Source organism: Capra hircus, chromosome 27 (assembly GCF_001704415.2).
Source record: "Capra hircus breed San Clemente chromosome 27, ASM170441v1, whole genome shotgun sequence".
Taxonomy (NCBI): domain Eukaryota; kingdom Metazoa; phylum Chordata; class Mammalia; order Artiodactyla; family Bovidae; genus Capra; species Capra hircus.
This window is the reverse complement of record NC_030834.1, coordinates 31,876,794-31,900,008: the sequence shown is the minus strand read 5'-3', so window position 1 is coordinate 31,900,008 and position 23,215 is coordinate 31,876,794. Positions and strand designations below refer to the sequence as shown.

Sequence of the window (23,215 nt, the reverse complement as noted above, 5' to 3'; positions counted from 1 at the left end):
CTGGGTCAGAAAGATCCCTTGGAGAAGGAAATGGCAACCCACTCCAGTATTCTTGCTGGGAAATCCCACGGACAGAGGAACCCGATGGGCTACAGTCCATGGGGTTGTAAAAGAGTCAGGCACAATTTAGCGACTAAACAACGACAAATTCTAGACTGAGATTGAACCCACGTCTAATTGCTCTTTACACTGTAACAGCTTAGTTTTATTATTATATATTCGATATTTAATAAGGGCTTCTTAACAGCAGTCGTTATCACACTGTCTCTAACAGTACTTTCTAAACTCTCACATCTCTCTTTGGTAAATTACAATATGTATAATGAATATATACTGTCAAATAATGTTGAAAAATTCTCCTTCATGACATAGTAATATGACAATCACCAGATTTCCCAATGGATATTTAGCCTTCCTTAGGGATTAATTCCTAAACTCTATTTTGTGGAGCACAAATGAACCTTCAGTGTTAATGATTAATGCGACAGTGAGTATTATTCTAAATATTTTTAAAGAATAAAATAAAAATATGTAAAATAATAAATTGTTACCTTTCTCTTTCTAATTACTTAGTCTTCTAGTTAGCTATTTGCATAAAGCTATTATAGCTATTATATTAGCTATTTTTACATAAAGAAAATTAGTAAACATATAAAATTTATATATGAATTTATACGTAAATTTATAAGATTATCAATCCTACATCAAAAACTTTATGTGAAGTTGCCTGACACTTTGGAAAACACCCTGACGCTGCAAAAGATTGGAGGCAGGAGGAGAAGGGGATGACAGAGGATGAGATGGTTGGATGGCATCACCAACTCGATGGACATGAGTTTGAGTGAACTCTGGGAGTTGGTGATGAGCAGGGAGGCCTGGCGTGCTGCAGTCCATGGGGTTGCAAAGAGTCAGACAAGATTGAGTGACTGAACTGAATTGAACTGAATCTGACACACACTCATGTTGCTTGATCTGTGCTAGTGCTAAATTGTAAGTCAAAGATTTGAAGATTATTCATCTTAAATTAAGAATACTCGAATATTACTGTATGTTGTGCATCGGAATCCATGTTGACCATTTCATGCACCATATTGATCTGTGAGACCACTTGTCACCTTAGTCCAAGTGAAGAGCCGTCTCTTCAATTCAGTTCAGTTCAGCCGCTCAGTCGTGTCCTACTCTTTGCGGCCCCATGGACTGCAGCACACCAGGCCTCCCTGTCCATCGCCAACTCTTAAGAACCTATAAATGTTACAACCAAGTGTGCAAGGGGCATGTGGTCCTGTCCTGCCACTCACTTAGATGATGGTGAGTGGTAGAATCGGAACAAAGCAGAGCACAGAGGGATTCATTCCAAGAGTTTCCCGGTGCTCATTAGCCGAATCAGATCAAATCTTTATTAAAGTGCTGCCGTGTTGCCTTGCACTGCTGCCTGAATTGCCTTTGTGAGAGGAACTGTTTTCTGATTTTTATTAGGTGATTAATCCTTGGCATTTCAGAACATGGGAATTTCCACTTTACATGTGACTCTTGTTACTCAGAGTATGGACAGTCTAACTTTACATATGACTCTTGCTATTCAGAACATGGTAATTCTAACTTTACATGTGACTCTTGTTATGAACAGATGTACCATTTGCTGTTGTAGCTGGAAGCAGCAGACCTTTAAACAACGTGTGTTTTTTACCCCCAGCAATGCATCTCTTTGGCCTCAATTGGCAGTTGCAGCAGACAGAAAATGACACATTTGAGAATGGGAAAGTGAATTCTGATGCCATGCCGACAAACACGGTGTCGTTACCTTCTGGCGACAATGGTAAGAGAAAGAATCACGTGTCCTGTGTTTCTCTTTTAACACTTCTTTTCCATAAATTTATTTTTACCCATGTTAGAGCCAGTTGTGTATGGGAGAAGGAAGAGGTTTTAGAATTACAAATATTATCTCTGAATGAGTGACTTTCATTCAGTTACTTGAAGCCTTGAACATTCACATTTTTATTACAGGAATAATGCAGTGCTCTGCCTTCTGAGTCGATGGCTAGGCTTTTTTGCCTTTCCTTCAAAAGTGTGCGTTTTGTTTTATTTTTAGTCTGTAAATAGATTCTAATTCAGTGTATCATCTCTTATATCACCTTGGGTTTATTGAGTTTTCTTCATTCAGCTAGTATGTGAAGTTGGAATACTATCTTCATTTTGTTTTAGATGCTTTTACATACAAAACACATTAAAGGATTATCGTTCATTGACCTTTCCTCAGCTTTGCCCTTTATCTAAACTTTCAAAAGTTTACACTTTAAGCTAACAGGCTTTCAAATCAATTGGTTCCGAGGTTAAAAATTGGTATTTAAGAGGTTAGAGAATGCTGTATTTCATTTTTTTCAATATAAACACCCAGAAAAATGTGTACATGTGTAAGTATATTTATTTGATGTAGCTATTTTTATTATATGTGTGTACATGCTTGTATTTATGCTTGGCATTTGGCATTCTCTGACTTTTTGCAAAATGTCAAAGTACTTTATATCTCAAAGCAACCAGATAAAGACACCTTTTTCCGTCACATGAGAAACAGGCTCTTTGCCTTTCAGCATTTCCCTGGCTCTCCTTCCTCTTTGTTTCTAATCTAGAATATTTTTCTTCTGCTTTGGCATCAGTTATTTTCATCCTCATGTGGCTGATTTCTTTGCAAGACTGAAAAGAAGCTATTATATATCTATATAGTATATTTATTTGTATTTTATATATGCAGCTACTTTACATGTACCCACTGGCTGTGACTAATGCTTTTACCGTATTTTTTTGTTCTTTGCTTTTCCATCTTCTGTTTTAATAATAATACTTCATGACACCCCTCTTCTTTTTTAGGAAGGCTGATGGATTTTAGAAGATGTTAGATTTTCACAATAATAATAAATACCACCACTCTTGCCCCTGTATAGAGTGTTTAATACCAAGTGCTATATATTCACCTCTCTTCTTTCTTAGGGAGGCTGAGGGATTTTAGAGGACGTTTCTAAATGTTAGATTTTCACAGTAATAATAATACCTCCACCGCTGCCCCTGTGTAGAATGTTTGATACCAAGTGCTATATATTTCAAATAAACTATAATCTAATGGTTGATGACAGTGACAGTGGAAATTAGCACACAGTGGATTAAAGAGGAGTGAAGAAAAGCTGGCCTAATTAAAACTGTTGGTGGGAAATTTCAATTAAGTGAAATATAATTACTTTAAATAACTGTTTAATCTTTAATGCACTGATAACACAAATATGAACAGATCAGTAACTATACAGAAATTAAAAGTATTTCTTTTGGGTTTATATAGATTGAAATTTAGAGTGTCTCTTTAAGTGGATGATTCCTGTGAATGATCAAATGGCACTTGTTAACCACACATGTAGGGTACTTCTTACAAACGGAAGAGAAAAATGCTTATTGTACACATTTTGCTTATTTGTTTATACATCCTAACGTTTTATTGGGTTTCCCCCAATGCCTTGGCAGTAAAGAATCTGCCTGCCAATGCAGGAGATGCAAGTTTGATCCTTGCATCAGGAAGTTCCCCTGGAGAAGGAAATGGCAACCCACTCCAGTATTCTTGCCTGGAGAATCCCATGGACAGAGGAGCCTGACGGGCTACAGTCCATGGGGTCGTGGAGAGTCGGACATGACCGAGTGTCTGAGCACAGCACATTAATATAAGACAAAATGAAGGCCATCAATTTTGGTTAGTGTGACTCTGGCAAATGACTTCTCCATGTTAAAAAAAAAAACTTTTATAGAAACTTCCAGTTTTACAATTACTAAGTCATGGATATAATATACAACATGGTGACTTTAATTAGTCACCATGAGGATGAGGTGGGGGGCCCCCACTCTTTCCCTCCTGCAGTCCCATAGCTGGGGCTTCCTTCTCAGGGTCTCCTTGACCCAGCCCTCCTGCCCCCATCCCACATGGTGCTTTTGAGTAGGGGTCCTGCCAGGAACTGACAATTCAGCGATAGAGCCATAGTGTGTATATTCACACAAGCAGGGACAGAGGGGCACATGGGAGGTTGTGCCCAGGCATTACCCCCTAACCTCTGGGGAAAGCGAGACAGGGCAGAGACCGTGTCTGGGGTCAGTCTCTTCCCTTCCTCCACTTGTCTCATGTATTTGAAAGCTGTGAAAAAGTAGATCTTAAAAGTTCTCATCACATACAGAAAAAATTGTGACTGTCTATGTTAGACATATTGTGGTAATTGTTTCACAATATATATAGTTATCAAGTCATTATACATCAGAAACTAATATAATGTTGCATGTCAATTATATGTCAGCAAATAATTAAAAACCCCTTTTGTATGAGAACAAATTGAAAAACTATGTGATTCATCCTCTTTAAACAAAAAAAGGTTCAGACTGCTTTTAAATTTTACATTATTGTTCGCCATGTATGAATTTTCTCAAATACAAGCCGATTTCAAAGAATTAGATTTTAGAGCAAGTTAAAAGTTGCCTATGAATTGAAGAAATGGGGCTAACAGTGCTTCAAGAGTATTGAGTTTTATTCAATATTGCATATAGTATTTATGTTGTTGCATTGTATAATAGCTGCTTAATTAGATGCTACATTGATTTTGTCCATTAAACTACATTTGCAAGGTAATGTTTTAATTCACTTAGCTTGTGATGTAACACTCTGTATACATAATGTTAAGTTATGGCATGCGGTTGTTTATAAAAAGATATTTTCTCTCAGAGATCTCAAAGTCAGAGTATAAATCCAAGGTTAGATCATAGAATTGGAGGGTGGGCTATTGATTGTCTATAAATGCCCAACCTTGCTTCCTGATGCCTTAATTATTAGTGCCTCTGTGGGACCTAAGATGATATTTATTATCATTTACCTTCCTTGACAATTGTTAGACCTTCAGAGTTGGATGTATTTTCTGCCTCTTCATTTTAATCAGTATAGGCCAGTTCACTCACATGATGTGCAGGCAGCAAGCTCATGATATCTATGACCCCAAAGAGTAGTATTTTGTAACTTTGAGTGGTTTTCTGATGTCATAGAGTAATTCTCAAACAGATACCAAACCCCCTAAATTACTGATAGAATTTTTAAGTACTACTCTGTTTTGTCCTTATGATATCTGGGGGGTATAAATTATAATTCAAAAGATGTCTCAGAGTATAAAGTCCTTTATTTAATGGAGTTATCTGAGAAATGCCACTTTACTGATGTGTTTTTATATAAACTAGGAATCTCATAAGAAGAAGAGGAATAACAATAGCTATATGTACTCAGCCTCTTTATGTTTTCACACTCTGACAACCATATTTTAAGACGTTAAGACTGTTGTGACACACACTTACTGATGAAAGGAAAAATCACAGTTAGCAGGTGAAAAGAGAGCCAGTGGCTCCCACGTTGAGGCACAACAGGACAGGATGGGGGCGGGGGGAAACCTTCAAGATGATACTTTATTGTGTTTGAAGACATGGTACATCTCACTCTAACTGTGAAGGTTTTAATTGGTTTGATTCCTAACCCACACACTTTGAGTTTAGAATAACTACAGGGCAGTCTGTTGCCCCGTCTATTTTTTTCCTCCATCCTTCCTCCTTTTTCTCTTGGTAAAACCTACAGACCACCTTCGTATTTCCTGTGATCGTTCCCAGGTTCAGACTCTGGGGGCTTAAGGATGGAGTGATCTCAGTAAGGGAGGATGGCGAGCACTAAAACTAGCCCTCCTTTCATTTCCTCTGAAGCCAGAGTTTTCTGGAATTCAGGACATGATGAAGACATCTGTCTCCAGGCTTTTATCTGGGAGGACTGACGAGCTTCAGAGGAAAAGGTTGTCCAAGTATTTACAAGTTTATCAAACGGTGTCAATGGCACACTGACTTCCAGGTGTGTTTACAATCAATAAAGAGCGTTTGAAAATGCTAACAGCAACGACCACGCTTGACCTGGCCGAATGAGAGGAGGGCCATGACTTGAAAAGCAGCAGTGCAGAATTTAAAAAAACAAGGCACCGTCACAAAACTCTAGTCTCCTGACATTCAGATAGAGGCTTTTTAGCAGGATTGTTGTACTAATATTAGCGGCCAGTTCCATGGATTTAAGCAGAGAGAAATCTGTGATGTCCTTATCTCTCTGCATCACTGAATATAGTGAGAGGGTCAGGTCAGCATCTACCTTTTAGGAAAGAGACATTTTGAGACCTCAATTCAAAATAAATCCTAGATTCTAAATAGTGTAATAATTTGAAGCAGAGAGACATTGATAGGCACTTAAAAATGAGCACATTTCATAGGATAAGCTAGATCAGTGATCTTAAAACTATTTCGTTCTTGTGAGTCTAAAATATGTGTATTGAGTTGTATTTCCTGCAACCATAGTACTCTTAGGTGGTTTTTTTTCAATCTGTTTCATTCTATACTGAATTTTGTTTCCATTTATCAGTTGCACGTATTTGGCTGAAATCAACCTAATTATGATATACATAATGTCAGCATTTTAATAATTATTAAATATAAAAAGTGAAAATGTATTAAAAAATACCTCTCTGGATGAGATGGAGACTTTTCAGACAGTTTATGTATTCACTGATGAATATTACCTATTATAAGAGCAAAGCAAATTTCAATATCAATTCTATTCCGTTTTTCCTTTTTTATAAGTGTAAACATAAGAACTCTCCCTACAAAATAAGCAGATGGGAGTGTTCGAAGTCCTTGTTAGTCCTTTGTTAAAAATCACAGTGATCTATTTCCAAAAAATATATTTAGTGGTCTACAAGTGTCAATTCCACCACGTTTCTTCTTCAGTTTTATTGAAAGTGAGGAATTGGCAGCTACCTGATTTCAAAAGGATTCTTTACGCAGTTTTCCAAATCAATCCAAATTTCTCAGTTTCCATGGAGTACACCAGAAAAGGCTTCACCAAGGCTTAGCAAGATGCAAACCACTAATGATATGTTATTCTTTTACTTAGTGGCACTTTATTTTATCTGATATGTACAGAATGCGGTAGAAAATGGAGCCATTGTTCATTTTCATTTACCTTTCTTATAATCTCTTTTGAATGCTTTTATCATATTATATACTTTTAGCATCTCTAATTAGCTCATCAAATGTATGGGAAATACTATTTAATTTACTGGTAGAGCTAGTTTTCAATAAAATCAAACTTACTTTCTTCCATAAAAAGTCTGACTTGTTTTTTTTCAGTTCAAATAAATTAATATAAATTTTGTCACAACCATCTCAGCTCAGAATTCCTGTGCTAGGCAGGCAGTAGAGAGATGGATAAAACTCAGAGCCTTGCCAGGAGTTTGACAATTGGATTAAATAAGGTATCATTGCCGTGAATACTTCTTACTTTATTGATGTTCTCTTTGCAATCATGAAACTCTTCTGCAGATGAAAAGCATTTAGAGACAATGGGTGAGTGGGTGACAGGGCACAAAAACAAAGATTTCTCTCTCCCTCTTGATGCGTCCGATGTGAAAACTGCCAGCAGTCTTAAATAGTCCGTTTCTTAACTTCATTGTACTTTGCCTTTGCTAGAAATACGTGTATGGCAGGAAAAACAAAAGAGACCTTCCTTGGGTTTATGGTGTCTTGGTTAAAGAATGTTTATCAAACCTGGACTGGCGATTCGTTTCATATATGATATACATGTTTCAATGCCATTCTCCCAAGTCATCCCACCCTCTCCCTCTCCCGCAGAGTCCAAAAGACTGTTTTATACATCTGTGTCTCTCTGTGGCAGATTCATGTTGATATATGGCAAAACCAATGCAATATTGTAAAGTAATTAGCCTCCAATTAAAATAAATAAATTTATATTTTTAAGAAATTGTAAAAAAAAAAAAGAATGTTTATCAGCAAAAATACTTTCAATTTTGCCTGTTTGACACACTGGAAACTTTATGTTCTAAGAGAATGTATCAAAGAAAGATTCTGGATATGTGAAAAGTATGCCTGTCTGTTGTAATGGAAGTCTAAATATGGGAATTGTTGAGGTTCTAGAAATAATTTCCATAAAATAATGTTCCCCTTTTTCCTACATTGAAAAGTCCTCATGTTCCATAGGGGTATGAACTACTCTTATTTGAAGAATACTGGACCAGATAACCTCCAAGGGCACTGGAACTCTGAAATTCTAGGAAGATTTTTCCATTACAGGTAGACAAAAAAGAAGCAGTCCACTCAACCTTGGTTCTTTTTGTATTACAATTAAAAATAACCTTCTTTCTGAAAAAGAGCCACCTGTTAAATTAACTATGGGACTAACTATACAAGTAGATACACTTCTCGACCCAGAAGTGGGTACACATATTTTGCAGTGAGAAAGATTTTAACACCTCAAAATCAGGATATAAAGAAAGCAATAAAGCAAAACCCGAAACCCTAGAAATCAGAACTTGGTTACTGTTTCCAAAGCTAATGCCCTTGGGCAAAGATGATGTTTTGGAAAACAGTGCTGGGATTAGCACCAGCTAATGCTGACCAGCTCTCAAAGCATGGGTGCACTGTTAAAACATCTATCAGCCATTTCTAGCAGCAGTAGATAGGATCAAGACCAGAGAGCAGATTAAATCACGTAAGCTTCAGATAGGAACGATAGAACTTGTTAATGGCAATAATGTATAATAATAGAGTTAGAAATCTGTGAACATAATGAATGAGTCTAAATATGAATGATCTCGTGTAAATACGTGTACTAGCGGATCTTAGTGGGATAAGGGACTACTACTCTACTCAGTATTTTAAAAAATAGTATATGTAGAAATCAACCAAAACTTATTAGGAATTTATAATAAATTATAATGCAAAGAATTTTCCGTGGTGGTTCAGGCAGTAAAGAATATGCCTCCTCCAATGCAGGAGACCCAGGTTTTATCCCTAGGTCTAGAAGATCCTCTGGAGAAGGGAGTGGCAACCTACTTCAGTATTCCTGCCTGGAAAATCCCATGGACAGAGGAGCCTGGTGGGCTACAGTCCACGGGGTCGCAAAGAGCCGGACACGACTGAGCAACTTCACTTTCACTTTATCAACAGTGAATAAAAGGGTAGATGTCAAAAACTTAGAATAGTGTCTGGCATGTAATAGGTATACAATAAGTTTATTTAACACATTAGAAGTGAAGAAAAGTTGACTAAATTAAAAGTAAATATGTGTGTCTAGGTTGATAAAAAGTCATAAATTTATATTCTCTCTGCGTGTGTGTATGTGATGTTTCCCTTTAAGGACTTAATATTTTGTTATATTATCATTAATACTAGATATTCAAAAGGATTACTGTCTTAATTTTTGAAAACTTACAGAGGACAGAGGAGCCTGGCAGGCTACAGTCCATAGGATCACAAAGAGATAGACATGACTGAGCAACTAACACGTATAATATGAAGAATATTAGGTCATAGTAACCGTGGCACCCAAAGCCTAGCATTCCCTCCCAATAAAAATAAGTACAATTTTATGTCCTAAAACTGAAAGCTAAGCAGTTTCTCTGGTGTCTTTTAGTGGGCTAACACCTGATTTTATATGAAATAGACAGATAAATTTAAAACCTAATAATTTGAAATAAGTATTTGTTTTTAATAAAAAGCATGGGTTTTATAGGTGATTCTATAAGACACATAGTTTTGGAATTATGCAGACTTCTATTTGAACCTTGACTCAACCCTCCCTTTGGGTTATAATTTACTTCTTGAGCCTTAAATTCCTCATCTCAAAATAGTATCAATCTCAGAGAGTTGTTTTGAAATTTAAAATACATAATATAGATGAAACTACCTAGCATGTTATAGATTCTCACTAAAAGTTAATTCCCTTTTCCCCCCTCCTTAATCTTTTCAGTAAAAACTATGACAAATGTAGGTTCTTGTGCAAAAGCTTCCAAAATGAAAAGCAGACATTGATCTCAGGTATTTAAAATTTTCTATAAATAAAGATATTTGGTTTGCTAGCAAGCAAAAATATTCTCTGGGTGTAGGGCTATATTTTTTTATCCTTTTATCTATATATTCTAGTTTTGCTAAAATGAATATTAATATCATAAGATAAATATTTTTAAATTCGGTAAGTGATGCACAGTTGATAGTCTGTGAGTTGATACATGAAAAATTACAGTGATTACTGTAACCCAATTTTGAACTTTTATTTTCAAGAGCATTTTATATTGGTAAATTAGTTCAACAAAAATAGACCTGGCAGGTGAAGGACTGTTAATTGCCATGAGTGTGGACATCAGGAAAAAAAAGAGAGGAAGTGAGACTGTTAATAATGACTTTTTATTAAGCTTTCTTGTACAGCCCCCTCCTGCTACCTACCTGGGTTATTACAACTGTATTCTCATTATTTCTCCACTTCTAGGGTTCCCACACGACTGCACTTTAATGCCTTGAGATAATGACTTCGTGTCACCTTTCACCTTCTCAGAAACTTCATGGATCTCTGTTTAGCCGTAGCTGTCCTTTGACCTGGTGGCCATGTGTCACTGTAGAATGCAGTAGTCCAGGTAGAAAAGAATCCCAACACTTAGCAGTAACACACTTTCCCCCAGACTTCATACTCATCCATAAGTGTGATTTGTTGTTACTCTAGACCCTCTTGGCCATAACCTGGACATCTACCTTAAACTTTTGTGGTAGAAAGGTTCCTTCATGACTAATCTTGAATTCAGTTTCTCCTGGTCTCATACGCACACAGACACACAGACACACATACACACAGACACACATACACACACACACATACACACACACACAAGACATAGGAACAAAAATCTGCCTTTGTGGCATTGAAGTGTAATTTACCCATAGTAAATCTGTTTCAAGTATATGCTGCTGCTGCTGCTGCTAAGTCACTTCAGTCGTGACCCCATAGATGGCAGCCCACCAGGCTCCACCGTCCCTGCGATTCTCCAGGCAAGAACACTGGAGTGGCTTGACATTTCCTTCTCCAAGTCGCTCAGTCGTGTCCCGACTCTTAGCGACCTCATGGGCTATAGCCTACCAGGCTCCTCCGTCCATGGGATTCTTCAGGCAAGAGTACTGGAGTGGGGCGCCATTGCCTTCTCTGATTTCAAGTATCTGGGATTTTTTGAAATTTTTTGACATGAAAATACTGTTTTTTTATATATACTTTTTGTTTGTATATGTATATATCCATCCTCCCCCAAACTCCCTTTCATCCAGGCTGCCACATAACAGAATTCCCTGTGCTCTACAAGTGTCTACTTTTAAAGTGTGCCATGAATTATATGCATAGTAACACAATGCTTTATATATATATACACACACATACATTGTTGCTGTTCAGTCGCTCAGTCATGTCAGACTCTTTGCAACCACAAGGACTGCAGCACACCAGGCTTCCCTGTCCCTCACCATCTCCCAGAGCTTGCCCAAACTCATGTCCATTGAGTCAGTGATGCCGTCCAACCATCTCGTCCTCTGTCCCCTTCTCCTCCTGCCTTCAGATCTTTCCCAGAATCAGAGCCTTTTCTAATGAGTCAGCTCTTCACATCATGTGGCCAAAGTATTGGAGCTTCATTTTCAGCGTCGGTCCTTCCAATGAATATTCAGGATTGACTGGTTTGATCTCCATGTACACAGACACACACACACAGACACACACACACAGACACACACACACACACACAAAACCATCTACTTCCGGAAAAGGGGTGGAATAATGCCATTCGATAGAACTGAAAATAAAAAAATCCATGAATATGAGAAGACCAAATTCTTTAACCTGGCATTCAGGGGCCTCCACCATCTGATACCATTTTTGCTTTTCCAGTTTTATCTTCTATTTCTCCCATGATAAATCCATTGATGTCTTCCATTCATTTGATATCTTCTGAGAGCCAAGTGCTTTATATAGAATACCTCATGTAAAGCTTGGAGGAGTCCTGTGAGTGCATAGTTACTTTTACAGATGAGATTTAGTACCAGAAGCTTAGTATACACCTTCAGGTCACACAGCCAGTGAGGGTTCAGACTCCAGTTTGTCTGACTCCAGGACCAGTTTTCTAGGCTTCTTTTCTGGCTAACATGGATCTGCTTACCATTGCCCTAACATGTGTGCAGTTCCATTGCATGTTTTAATTACAAAGTTTACCTCTACTCAGAAACCTTATCCTACTTGTCCTACGAAGTCGAGCTCCGTGCCCGCCCCTCTGTGGCATCTTTCCAGCTCTAGCCTTCTGTGATATCACTTCGGTCTGACCCTTAACCATACGTTGCTTAAGATAGTCATTCATTAGTTTGTAGGTGTCGTCTTTCCAACCAGCTAATCACTTGCTTGATGACAGAAGCCATCAGAGCCGAAGTCCATAATCTCTAAGACCCTGTTCTCTAGTTTATGTTTCTTCTTAATACCTACAATTCTGTGTCCCTAGTAAATGCTCCAAAATGAACTCAGTGTTAAATCAATAGTTCTTTGTAGACAGAAGACTCTCTTCTGTCATTAAAATAATTTACAACTACTTGCAATCATCTGAATTTTGAATTTGATTGATTTGGAAATCTTCATAATCCATTCTGCCTTAATTTACACTTTGCAGGGTTATAGTATGTTTAGAATGGCTGATAAGTACCAGACTTAATCTCTCCCAAGAAATAACACCACATATAATTTGTAAGATAATTATGTTTCAAATGATCAAGAAAGACTGTAAGTGTGAAAACAGTTGCAGTAATAGGTGTACCTTGGGGGAAAGTAAAAGGATTTTGACTTAAATATCTTAAAGAATGTGCTAAATCAGGATTACTTGAAGAATATCTTAACAGAGAAAAACCTTTTAAAGGGAAAATTAGAAATAAAGAAGAGCATTTCATTTATCAGAAGGAATGAAATTTCTGAGCATTTCACTGAAAAAATTTTTTGGAAAGTCAGAAGGCTGTTTTAGTTTTGGTTCTGTTTCTTTTTAATTTTCCCTTCTTTTTCAATGTATCTCTTACATTCAGGAAAATTAGGTGGATTTACACAGGAAAATAATACCATAGATTCTGGAGAACTTGATATTGGCCGAAGAGCGATTCAAGAGGTTCCTCCCGGTATCTTCTGGAGATCACAACTCTTTATAGATCAGCCACAGTTTCTTAAATTCAACATCTCTCTTCAGAAAGATGCCTTGATTGGAGTATATGGCCGAAAAGGCTTACCACCCTCCCACACTCAGGTAGGCTCTATTACCAATAAATTGAAAACTGCTAGTTTGCATTTTTAAAGTCATTCCATTTCTTAAGTGCACCTATTTAACTCTTTGACCACTTTTGTATTGATGTGTTACAGCGAAGAGAGTTTTGAATGTAGGTGACACTTATCTTGAGACTCTTGAATTAGTAGGAAGAACAGCTTTTTCTTTCTGATTCGCTTTAATCAGTATTGATTGATTAAAATGTACAGAATTTGTGAGTAACCTGATGAATATTAAACATCATCTAGGTAGTAAAACATCATGGATTTTCCAAGTGTTTTAGAACAATTCTGTGATCATTTCCAAAGATCACACAGCTTTCATATAATAAATACATGACATTTTCATCCCAAACATGTGTTCATTCTGTTGAAAATACATAGTTTTTACTTTATGTCAGATTTACTCTTTGTAAAGAAATTATGGGACCATAAACATATATAATATGAACTTTTATCAACTCAAGCCACAATTCCTCATCTAAATATGATAAACACTAAAATACAGAGGCAAAAAAGCTTTCATAGATCATCAAGGATGATCACATTATTTAAAACAATTCAAATACTTCTATATTATAGGTTCAAATAACTTTAAAGTCAGTTTGCTTTCATGAAAATCATTTCACAACTGTCATAGATTAATAAATAAATAGTAAATAATAATAATAATAATAAATAAATAATCCAATAGACCTTTTCATGATCCAGTACTGACTCATGGAATGTAAATTGGAAATTGTGGTTTAAAGATATGCCATTACATCTCAGAAATTATGTCAATTACCTACCACAAAACTGGAGCCTAGACTTTTTCCAAAAACAGGAATTCCAAAAATGTGATAGATGGGTAATTAAAATGGACAATTAGATGAGCTTAAAGTTATACCTGAAAATCAGTTATTTACCCATGGAATTTCATGCTGACTAATTTGATGTATTAAATGAAGACCAGATGCTTTATATGACGTAAATTTGTGAGAAATGCTTTTTCTCTAACCTCAGAATATAAATTATAAGAAAAATTGTTCCATATACTAATAAAAATAGTTTTTAAAAAAGATGAGTAAGAAAAATTTGAACATGCTTTCTCTAATGTCATGGATTAAAGAAAGTTTCATGTACATATATAATTCATACAACTGAATTTTTTTAATGCCATGCTTTGGTGTATTCATTTTTCTGAGTTAACATTTTTCATATCTACATTGTTAAACTAATGCCTTTAATGCTCACATATCGAAACACCTCTTTCTATGTACTAGGCAGGGTCCAATTGTGAATTTTAGATTATAGTTACATCTGACTCTAGTTCATGTTACAGGTGATACTGACTAAGATGTAATGACAAGCTTTTCTTAAGTAGAAGTGGCTCTCCATGAGTTCAGTTATAGCAGACAGATTACATTTAGTAAACAATATTCCAGTGAAATAGAAAAAAAAAAAAACAGGTTTTTTTCCATTGGAATCATGTATGATTATTTTTATAACTCAAAAAACATACCTCTAAGTATAATAGCAAGCTTGTAACCTGTAAATTCCAAAAATTAATTTCAGGAAAAATTAATGCATTGAGCACTTTAAAGGTTTATTTAAAGATTTAGAATTGACTTTTGCAAGTTATATATACCATAAAAGACTAGGGAATAAAAGGTGTAGTTCAGGTTTTCTCATAATTCTTCTGGTATTTAAACACAATACACGTGACATTCACTTTTCTTTCCTCCCACAATGTATGTGTTTAAGTAGGTTATGCATTTTCTTAAGCTCCACAGTTATTAGAGTTCCTTCCTCCAGTTTATTCAGGATCAGCAGAGCAAACAGCTTTTTCCGAGTTCAGTGTTTAAACATGAAATATGCTATAAAGCAGCCCAAATTGAACATTTCTCTGTTTCTGGGGAACGTTAAATAAATCAGCCCGAAATAATTAAAATTGGCCAACCATTCAGAATAATCACTTGAGTTTTGAAAGTCTCTGTGACCCGTTATAAAACTGTCCGTGTGACTGTTGCCAAGGAATCAATTGACTTCCTTCCCCCTGATGCCCGATTCATTCTCCTGGACAGTTAGAAGCCTAAAGAAGCAATTAAACGCTTTATACAGTTAATAGCATACTGTATCATTTGAGTGCATTTGCATGAAGCTGTTTTAGAATGGGAGTCAGAAACCTGGGTTGCCACTTTTTGACCTTGTGACCTTGAACAAGTCTAACTTCCTGGTGACTCGGTGTCTGTCTGTAAAATGAAAGAGTTGAATCAGGTGATCTCTAAAATCGCTTCCTCCTCTGTGTTTACAGTGAGACTAAACCACCACCAAAAAGTTGAGAGCACAGTTAGGTATTCATAGATTCTGAGTTCTCATGATTTTAGTAGCTGAACCGTGTTAAGAATAGGGATAATCTGTTCAGAAACGAACCATCAAGATACCTTCAGTATAAGCTTTGTTTCATGATCGCTCCCCCAATGTGGTGAGACTGAATTTTGTCCTAAAAATAACAAGATTCTAAGACTTGCTGCACACAAAATCCATAAGAATCTTATGAATAGGTATTACAGAACAAAACTCAGGTTTGCCCTTAAGTGATTACAGTACACCCAAAGAACAAAGGTTACTAAATTTCTATTCCATATACTTGTGTTTCTTTGTAGCAATGGCTGTAGTGTTAAATAGGAAACTTACCTTTAGGTATTTGAATATCCTCCTGAGGTTGTGTGTGAAACGTCCCCAGGGAAGAGCCTAGAGCTGGGTAGATAATTACTCCACAACCATCAGCTACTCCTCACCACAAGCATCATGCTTACCACTCCAGCCTTAGTTTACTGTTCAAAGTGTGATGCAAAATGGGGATTTCTATGATGAAAGGTGACACTTCACAGGGCTTGAAAGACCTACTAAAATTCAAAATTTCCTCCCTTTCACTTTTTCAGTTACTGTGTTTATGCTAGGGGAGAGAAATGTTTATATGCAGGGGGACCATCAAAAGAAACTTTTTCTGGTCTTTTTGCCATGCTCATGCAACTATTTAAAACTGATAAGAAAATGAATGGTTTATTTGAGACAGAGGCACCATTCAGAAGTGCTGAGTTAATTTCCTCTGATAATTTTGGAATATAATTCTAGTGAAATTTTTGTAGTTCAAGTATCCACACCAGTCATTATCTTCATCCTTGTAAGATATAAATTTTGAAAAAAGTTTGAATGCTAATCACATTATGGTTTTTTCTATATCCCTCACAGCTGAATGATGTTATAGTATAGTTCGACTGCACCAAAAAAATAACAAAAAATGCTTTTATACTTAAAATTTAGTATGCTGGAAGCTGAATTAGATATTCTAAATTCTGTCCAGTAGTAACAGGAAAAGGTCTATGTACAGTGGCAACGAATTAAACTGTGATTTTCTGAATCCCAACAACTGATTTTTTTCCAATTTGATTGTATTAGGGGATTCATTATAAATAAGTTTTCCTTAAATAGACCTCTGATGAAATTCCATTTAAGGAATCTATCAGAAAGTAGAATATTAATGATTCACACGTGCAGTGCTCTAACATTAATGATTTATATAGATAGCGCTGTAGTGTACTTTTCACCATCAATACATACCTCAGGAGTAAAGTGAAACCGGGTTAAAAGTCTATAGACAGTGACTAATTACTTTCAAGAAACTTTTGTCAAACAACTTTATTAAAATTCTGTTGGAAAAGTCTTTGCAGTGTCTTCCAAATTCACTGAATTATCTCTGACTACAAAATATTATCCCACTATTACCAGCCACATCACATTTTTTAAAAATTACCTTTGAATTCTCTGGTTAAATTCTTCCAGCTGCCCAGCGTTCATGATTAATCGTACTAGAATAAATATTGTTTATTGATGATTGACTTCATAATAATAATTGGCTCATCCTTTCAGAACTCCTCTGGAAAAGGAAATGGCAACCCACTCCAGTATTCTTGCCAGGAAAATTCCATGGACAGAAGAGCCGATCAAAGATGTAAAGGCATCTTATTATATGTTTTTAATCTAACTGCAACTAAGTAAAACTCCATGGCTGGCTTTCTCCATGGCGCTTGCAGTGGTTCTGTCAGGGTCACAGAGAGGTGTGGAGTCAGGTAGTAGAAACAGCCCAAGCTTTGGAGCAAAGCTCACTGCAGTTCGCAAACCACCTGCACCACTGACCAGCTATCTGACCCTGCTCAGGTTTCAGTTTCCCTTATCTTTAAAGTGTAAACAATAACGTCTTCCTAGAAATATTGCTAATGATGATCAAACATAATCCTGGCACAGAATAAGTATTCAGTAGCAGTGGTTACTACTTAAGTATTAATTAGGAGAAAACCTTAAGAGATCATCTAATGTCTAAGTAAAAATGATGAAGGTTTATGGTAGTAGCCCCAAATTAACTAGACTCACAAATTTTGTAAAAAAAAAAAATTATAGTTTATTGAAGTATAGTTGATTAAACAACGTTGTATAAATTTCTATTATACAGCAAAAGATGCTGAGTATATTTCCCTGTGCTATACAGTAAAACCTTATTTATCCATCCTATATACAACAGTTTGCACCCAGCAGTCCCAAACGCCCACTCCATCCCTCCCCTCCCCTGCCCCTTGGCAAACCCCAGGTCTGTTCTCTATAGCCTAAACTCACAAACTTTCCATCAGTTGGAAGAATTAAATAAAATTAAGGGAGGAAATGGTCCGTGATGTTAAATACAACAATGGTATGCAGGCGGTAATCTCCATCACCCCTGTAAATACAGCACCTAGAAGGACTGTCCATCAGGAACGCTTTCCTGCCGTTGTAGTATTTCTGACTGCTAAACAGGTTTCCTTGTCCTCGTCCTCAGTATGACTTTGTGGAGCTCCTAGATGGCAGCAGGTTGATCGCAAGAGAGCAGCGGAACCTGCTGGAGTCCGAAAGAGCTGGGCGGCAGGCGAGGTCTGTCAGTCTCCACGAGGCCGGCTTTATCCAGTACTTGGATTCCGGAATCTGGCATCTGGCTTTTTATAATGATGGGAAGAATGCAGAGCAGGTGTCCTTCAACACCATTGTGATAGGTAAGGACCATCTTCCAGGTATCACTTCCAGGCGTCCAGCCTCAACGCTGTGTTAAATAGAAACTAAATTACCTTCACCAGTCCTGAGTGAGTCCTGGGATATTAGAGCCTGAAGTAATTATGAGAAGTTATTTTTTTTAATTGTTTGTTTATGCATATATTGACATACCATGAAGCACTGAAAGAGTGTTATTCGAAAGTAGCTTGGAGAAGGAGAGTGTATCACAAAAACAGTTAAAAACACCTGTGTTTGAAATTAGCAGTGTTTTGCTGTACTGTTCAAATAATCTGGTATTAGGGGCTTCCCAGGTGGCACTGGTGATAATTTGCCTGCCACTGGAGGAGACATCAGAGACTCAGGTGGCTTAGTTGTCAAGAATGTGCCTACCAGTGGAGGAGACACAGGTTCAACCCCTGGGTCAGGATGATCCCCTGGAGTAGGAAATGGCAACTGTCTCACTTCCCACACTGTTCGCTGAACCCAGGGTAGGTAAGGCACGAGCAGGGAAGCTGGAAGAAAGCTCGAGGAGCCGTAGAAACTGCAGACATGTTTATTCTCTCCAGACTGGCGCAGCAGCAAAGGGGTTTCTCAGGTGGGGCTTGTATACATTTACAGAACCAAAGTGGCCCATGGCCAAGCAGGTGCAGTGTGATATGCATGCTCAGTGCTATAAGTGATCTCAGCTATTACATAACCATACAACGTCATTCTTTACAGGATGTGGGGCGAGAGGGCCTAAGAGCTCAACTTTCGCCATCCTGGCTATATGATGTTTCCCCACAGCACCCCACTCCAGTACTCTTGCCTGGAGAATCCCATGGACAGATGAGCCTGGCAGGCTACAGTCCATGGGGTCACAAAGAATCAGACATGACTGAAGCGACTTAGCACAGACACAATCTGGTATAAATGAATCCTTTCTGGGATTATGGAGCCAGCCATCCGTACTTCCTTCAAGATGTAGCTAAATGATCCAAGTGACACAGTTTACCTTGCACAGGAGGCAGGGTGCACAGCAAGGATCACTTCTTTTTCTTTTCTTCAGAGTCTGTGGTGGAATGCCCCAGAAATTGCCATGGAAATGGAGAGTGCGTTTCTGGAACCTGCCATTGTTTTCCAGGATTTCTGGGTCCGGATTGTTCAAGAGGTATGCGACATAGATTCTTTTCTTAAGCCAAGATAAATAAGCTGTAGAAACATGAGTCATTCAGGAAACTCCCAAGACAGGAAAGAAGGTTGGGGGTCAGGGGGTGGAGAAATGGCATACTGCTTGTTCTGACGATGACGAGCTGCTGCTTTGAGCGAATCTCGATGAGAAACGCAGCTGATAATTCCCCTGTCGTGCTTTATTTCACAGCAGCCTGTCCGGTGCTGTGTAGTGGCAACGGCCAGTACTCCAAGGGCCGTTGCCTGTGTTTCAGCGGCTGGAAGGGCACAGAATGCGATGTGCCCACGACACAGTGCATCGACCCGCAGTGCGGGGGCCGTGGGATTTGCATCATGGGCTCTTGCGCTTGCAACTCCGGATACAAAGGAGAAAATTGCGAAGAAGGTAAACATGTCAATATATGCTGAAGTCTATTCTTAGGTATTCAAAAAGAAAAAACAGGTGATATGTGTAACCTTTAGTTTGGCAATGAATCTTTTTATATGCCTCCTTCTGAAGGTAATTTTGATTTCCATATTCATGGAGGCATTGCTTCATGAACACTTTACCTAATAAAAAGAAAAAATACCAAGGAGTCCCTTTGCTCTTTCTCAATTGTGTGAATAATTTTTTTTTCACTCTGAGAAAATAAGCAAAAACTTGTGTCTTGGAACCAACAGTGGACTGTTTGTTTATTTTTTGCCATTTTTCACCTTGATGCCAGCCTCTAAATCTGTTAGCATTTGGTATCTCTAGAAAGATGAATATTGAATATAATAGACTGATGGAAAAAGATATATCATGGGTTTGCTCCATAACTATATATAATGATGATAGTTAAGATACTATACCGTAAAGTGCATTTGAGCTAGTTTTTTCAAAAAGCAGAAAAGCACCATTTCCGTTCTTCAATCAAATTGATTTTATTGATCTGCACACACAAAGTAATGCAATTAAGTCTCTGGAATTAAATTTTCAGGCCATTGACCCTACAAGTGTAAAGTTTTATTGAGTCAAATTGCTAAATTAAATCTCGTCATCTAAAGCACATTAAAGTGAATTAAGAAGGATAGAGGGTATGCAACTCATTTATTTCTCAAACATGTGAGGGTCCCACACAGCTGTCAGTATTCAGTGGTTATGGATTAGGCCAGCTGATTCAGATTTTGTTACAGTGAAGCCAGTACTCTCTGATTAGGCAGAATGGAAAGCGGTCGTCTCAAAAGCAGAAGTGAGAATTACGAATCCTTGTAAGAGTCTCCATTACCTAAATGGCATGTCTCTTAATGCTTTATTGCATAAATTCTCTGCATTTTCAGAGACAAGTTCTTGCAAATGGTAGGTAAATATCTGAGTAGCCAAAATGTTCAGGTAAATTGGGATTTAATTCTTTGTTCTGAATGTACTGTGTATATCTTCTAGATTTAATGGTAAATTGGTTCTCTTTTCTTTCCACTAGCTGACTGTCTAGACCCTGGATGTTCTAATCACGGTGTGTGTATCCATGGGGAATGTCACTGCAATCCTGGATGGGGTGGTAACAACTGTGAAATACTCAAGACCATGTGTCCAGACCAGTGCTCTGGCCATGGAACATATCTTCAAGAAAGTGGCTCCTGTACTTGTGACCCTAATTGGACTGGCCCAGACTGCTCCAACGGTGAGGTTCATACATTTGAGTGTTTAGTATTGTTTAGCTTAAGTTTACCATGGGCTTCCCAGGTGATGCAGTGTTAGAGAATCTGCCCGCCACTGCAGGGGACCCAAGAGACAAGAGTTCAATCCCTTAGTTGGGAAGATCCCCTGGAGGAGGAAATGGCAACCCACTCCAATATGTTTGCCTGAAAAAATCCCAGGAACAGAGGAGCCTGGTGGGCTACAGTCCATGGAGTTGCAAAGAGTCAGACATGACTGAGCACACACACAAAGGTCACCATATTTTATTAGGTTGGCCGAAAAGCTCATTTGGACTTTTCCATAGCGTCTTACAGAAAAACCCAAAGGAACTTTTTGACTAGCCCAATAATTTTTAAAACACTCTTATTACACTTAATATAGATTTTATTAAAGTGACCATTTATAGAAAGAAATGTTAAAAGTAATGAGATTTGTTCTCTTTTAGTATGGAAAGAAACAGGCTTCATCATTTGTCATTAAAATTTCTCCTTTAGTATTAAAAAAAATTCTCCTTTAGTATTATTGTAAAGAAAAAAATATTTCAGTTCAATAAAGCTGTCTTTCTTCTTAACTCTGAAGGCCTACGTACAACTTGGAGATTAACGCACATTATCTCATAAACAGAGAAACCTCAATTTAAAAATTATGTGACAACAGAAGACTCTTAATATGGTCACAATAAAGAGTATACACATGTAGATTTTATGGTGTACGTAAGAGTTCAACACTGAGTTTTTAATTGCCACTGTATGATTATAATAGAAATGGCAAGGAGTAATTTTATTCAGTCAGTCATGTTTTTACGTACCAACTCTGTGCATGGCTTTGTGACAGGCCCCAATGGGATAAAAGAACAATCAATCATTCCTGCCCTCTAGAACAGTGGCTTTCAAGGTTTTGACCATGACCTAAATGACCTGTGGTCTTAAATATATTTTTACATTGTGAGCTCATATACCTTTGTGTGCATTTACTCACATCACTGAAATGAGAGCTTTACAAAGTGATGTATAGTGATGCTTTCTCTCAGGTCTGTTCTACTGGTTTATTGCCGTTTGCAGCCCATGAATTCATTCTGTGACCATTTGCTAGTCCCACAGTATGGATAGAGGCTATTCTAATCTGGGTGCTCGGTCCCTCAGTCGTGTCTGACTGTCCGCAATCCCATGGACCGTAGCCCACCAAGCTTCTCCATCCAGGGAATTTTCCAGGCAAGAATACTGGAATGAAGATTATAGTTTCATTGGGGAGATAAGATAAATACACATGAAATACTTAGAAACTAATACGCTCCGGTTTAATATTCTATTGAGTGTTACATGGACTAATGCACTAACTTCAGTCAATATTTAGATCCTGCCTTGATGCATATTGAAAGTTTACAAGATTTTTAATATTTCTTTCCTTCAAGATTGCAGTTAGTGTGGAGGTTGAGGGGATATTTTTTGACTAGGGGAATAGCAGTAGAAAGTACTTAAGAGCAGGAGCTCTGAACTCACTCTTTCCTGGCATTTTTGAGGAACTTGGGTAACGTGTCTGCTGCCCTAGGAGTCAATATTGGCATGAAAGATTCACCGACTACTCTCCACCTGTTACAGACTGACTCTCAGAAGCCCAAACTAGAGAAAGTCTTATCTAGGTTAATTTGTGGTATTGATGGAAAACGTCTGTTGAACCCATAAGTAGACATCATAGTTAAAGGAGCAACTTAGGAGTTTCTTTCTTGCTCTTTTTCCTTCCTTCTTTTCTTCCCCTTTCCCTTCTCCTCTCCCCTCCTTCCTTCAGTCTTTCTTCCTTCCCTCCTTGTCCTCTGCTTCCCTCATCTTGTGGGCCGTAAATTGTGAAGGGCGACAGTGTCTACAGTATGCCCATCACTGCCTCATAGACACTCGAGTTGATCTAGAGAGCTTGGTGAACCAGAGACTTTGGTTAGAAGATTCCTGACTGTCAGAACATGCAAGGTGTATAGGATAAATAAGAGTGAAAAAGACCTAAATTGGGGGCTGAATTGCAGAGGACCTTGACTGTCTCAGTAATGAGTTTTAAAAAATCATCACCAACCAAGGTTTATCAAGCATGGATCCATGGCATTGTTTTCAATAACACGTTAGCTC

The 23,215-nt window shown here is 37.6% G+C and overlaps 1 protein-coding gene across 3 annotated transcripts in view; it reads left to right on the top strand.

Annotated features, from left to right (window-relative positions):
• TENM3 (teneurin transmembrane protein 3) overlaps positions 1-23,215 on the top strand; it is a 454,641-nt gene that overhangs the window by 312,787 nt on the left and 118,639 nt on the right. For all 3 annotated transcript variants that reach the window (XM_018042106.1, XM_018042103.1, XM_018042105.1), the window contains 6 exons: positions 1,694-1,816; positions 12,979-13,193; positions 18,066-18,276; positions 19,323-19,424; positions 19,635-19,829; positions 20,884-21,084. In XM_018042106.1, coding sequence (XP_017897595.1) covers positions 1,694-1,816; positions 12,979-13,193; positions 18,066-18,276; positions 19,323-19,424; positions 19,635-19,829; positions 20,884-21,084 — 1,047 coding nt within the window. The remainder of the gene's footprint in view (positions 1-1,693; positions 1,817-12,978; positions 13,194-18,065; positions 18,277-19,322; positions 19,425-19,634; positions 19,830-20,883; positions 21,085-23,215) is intronic.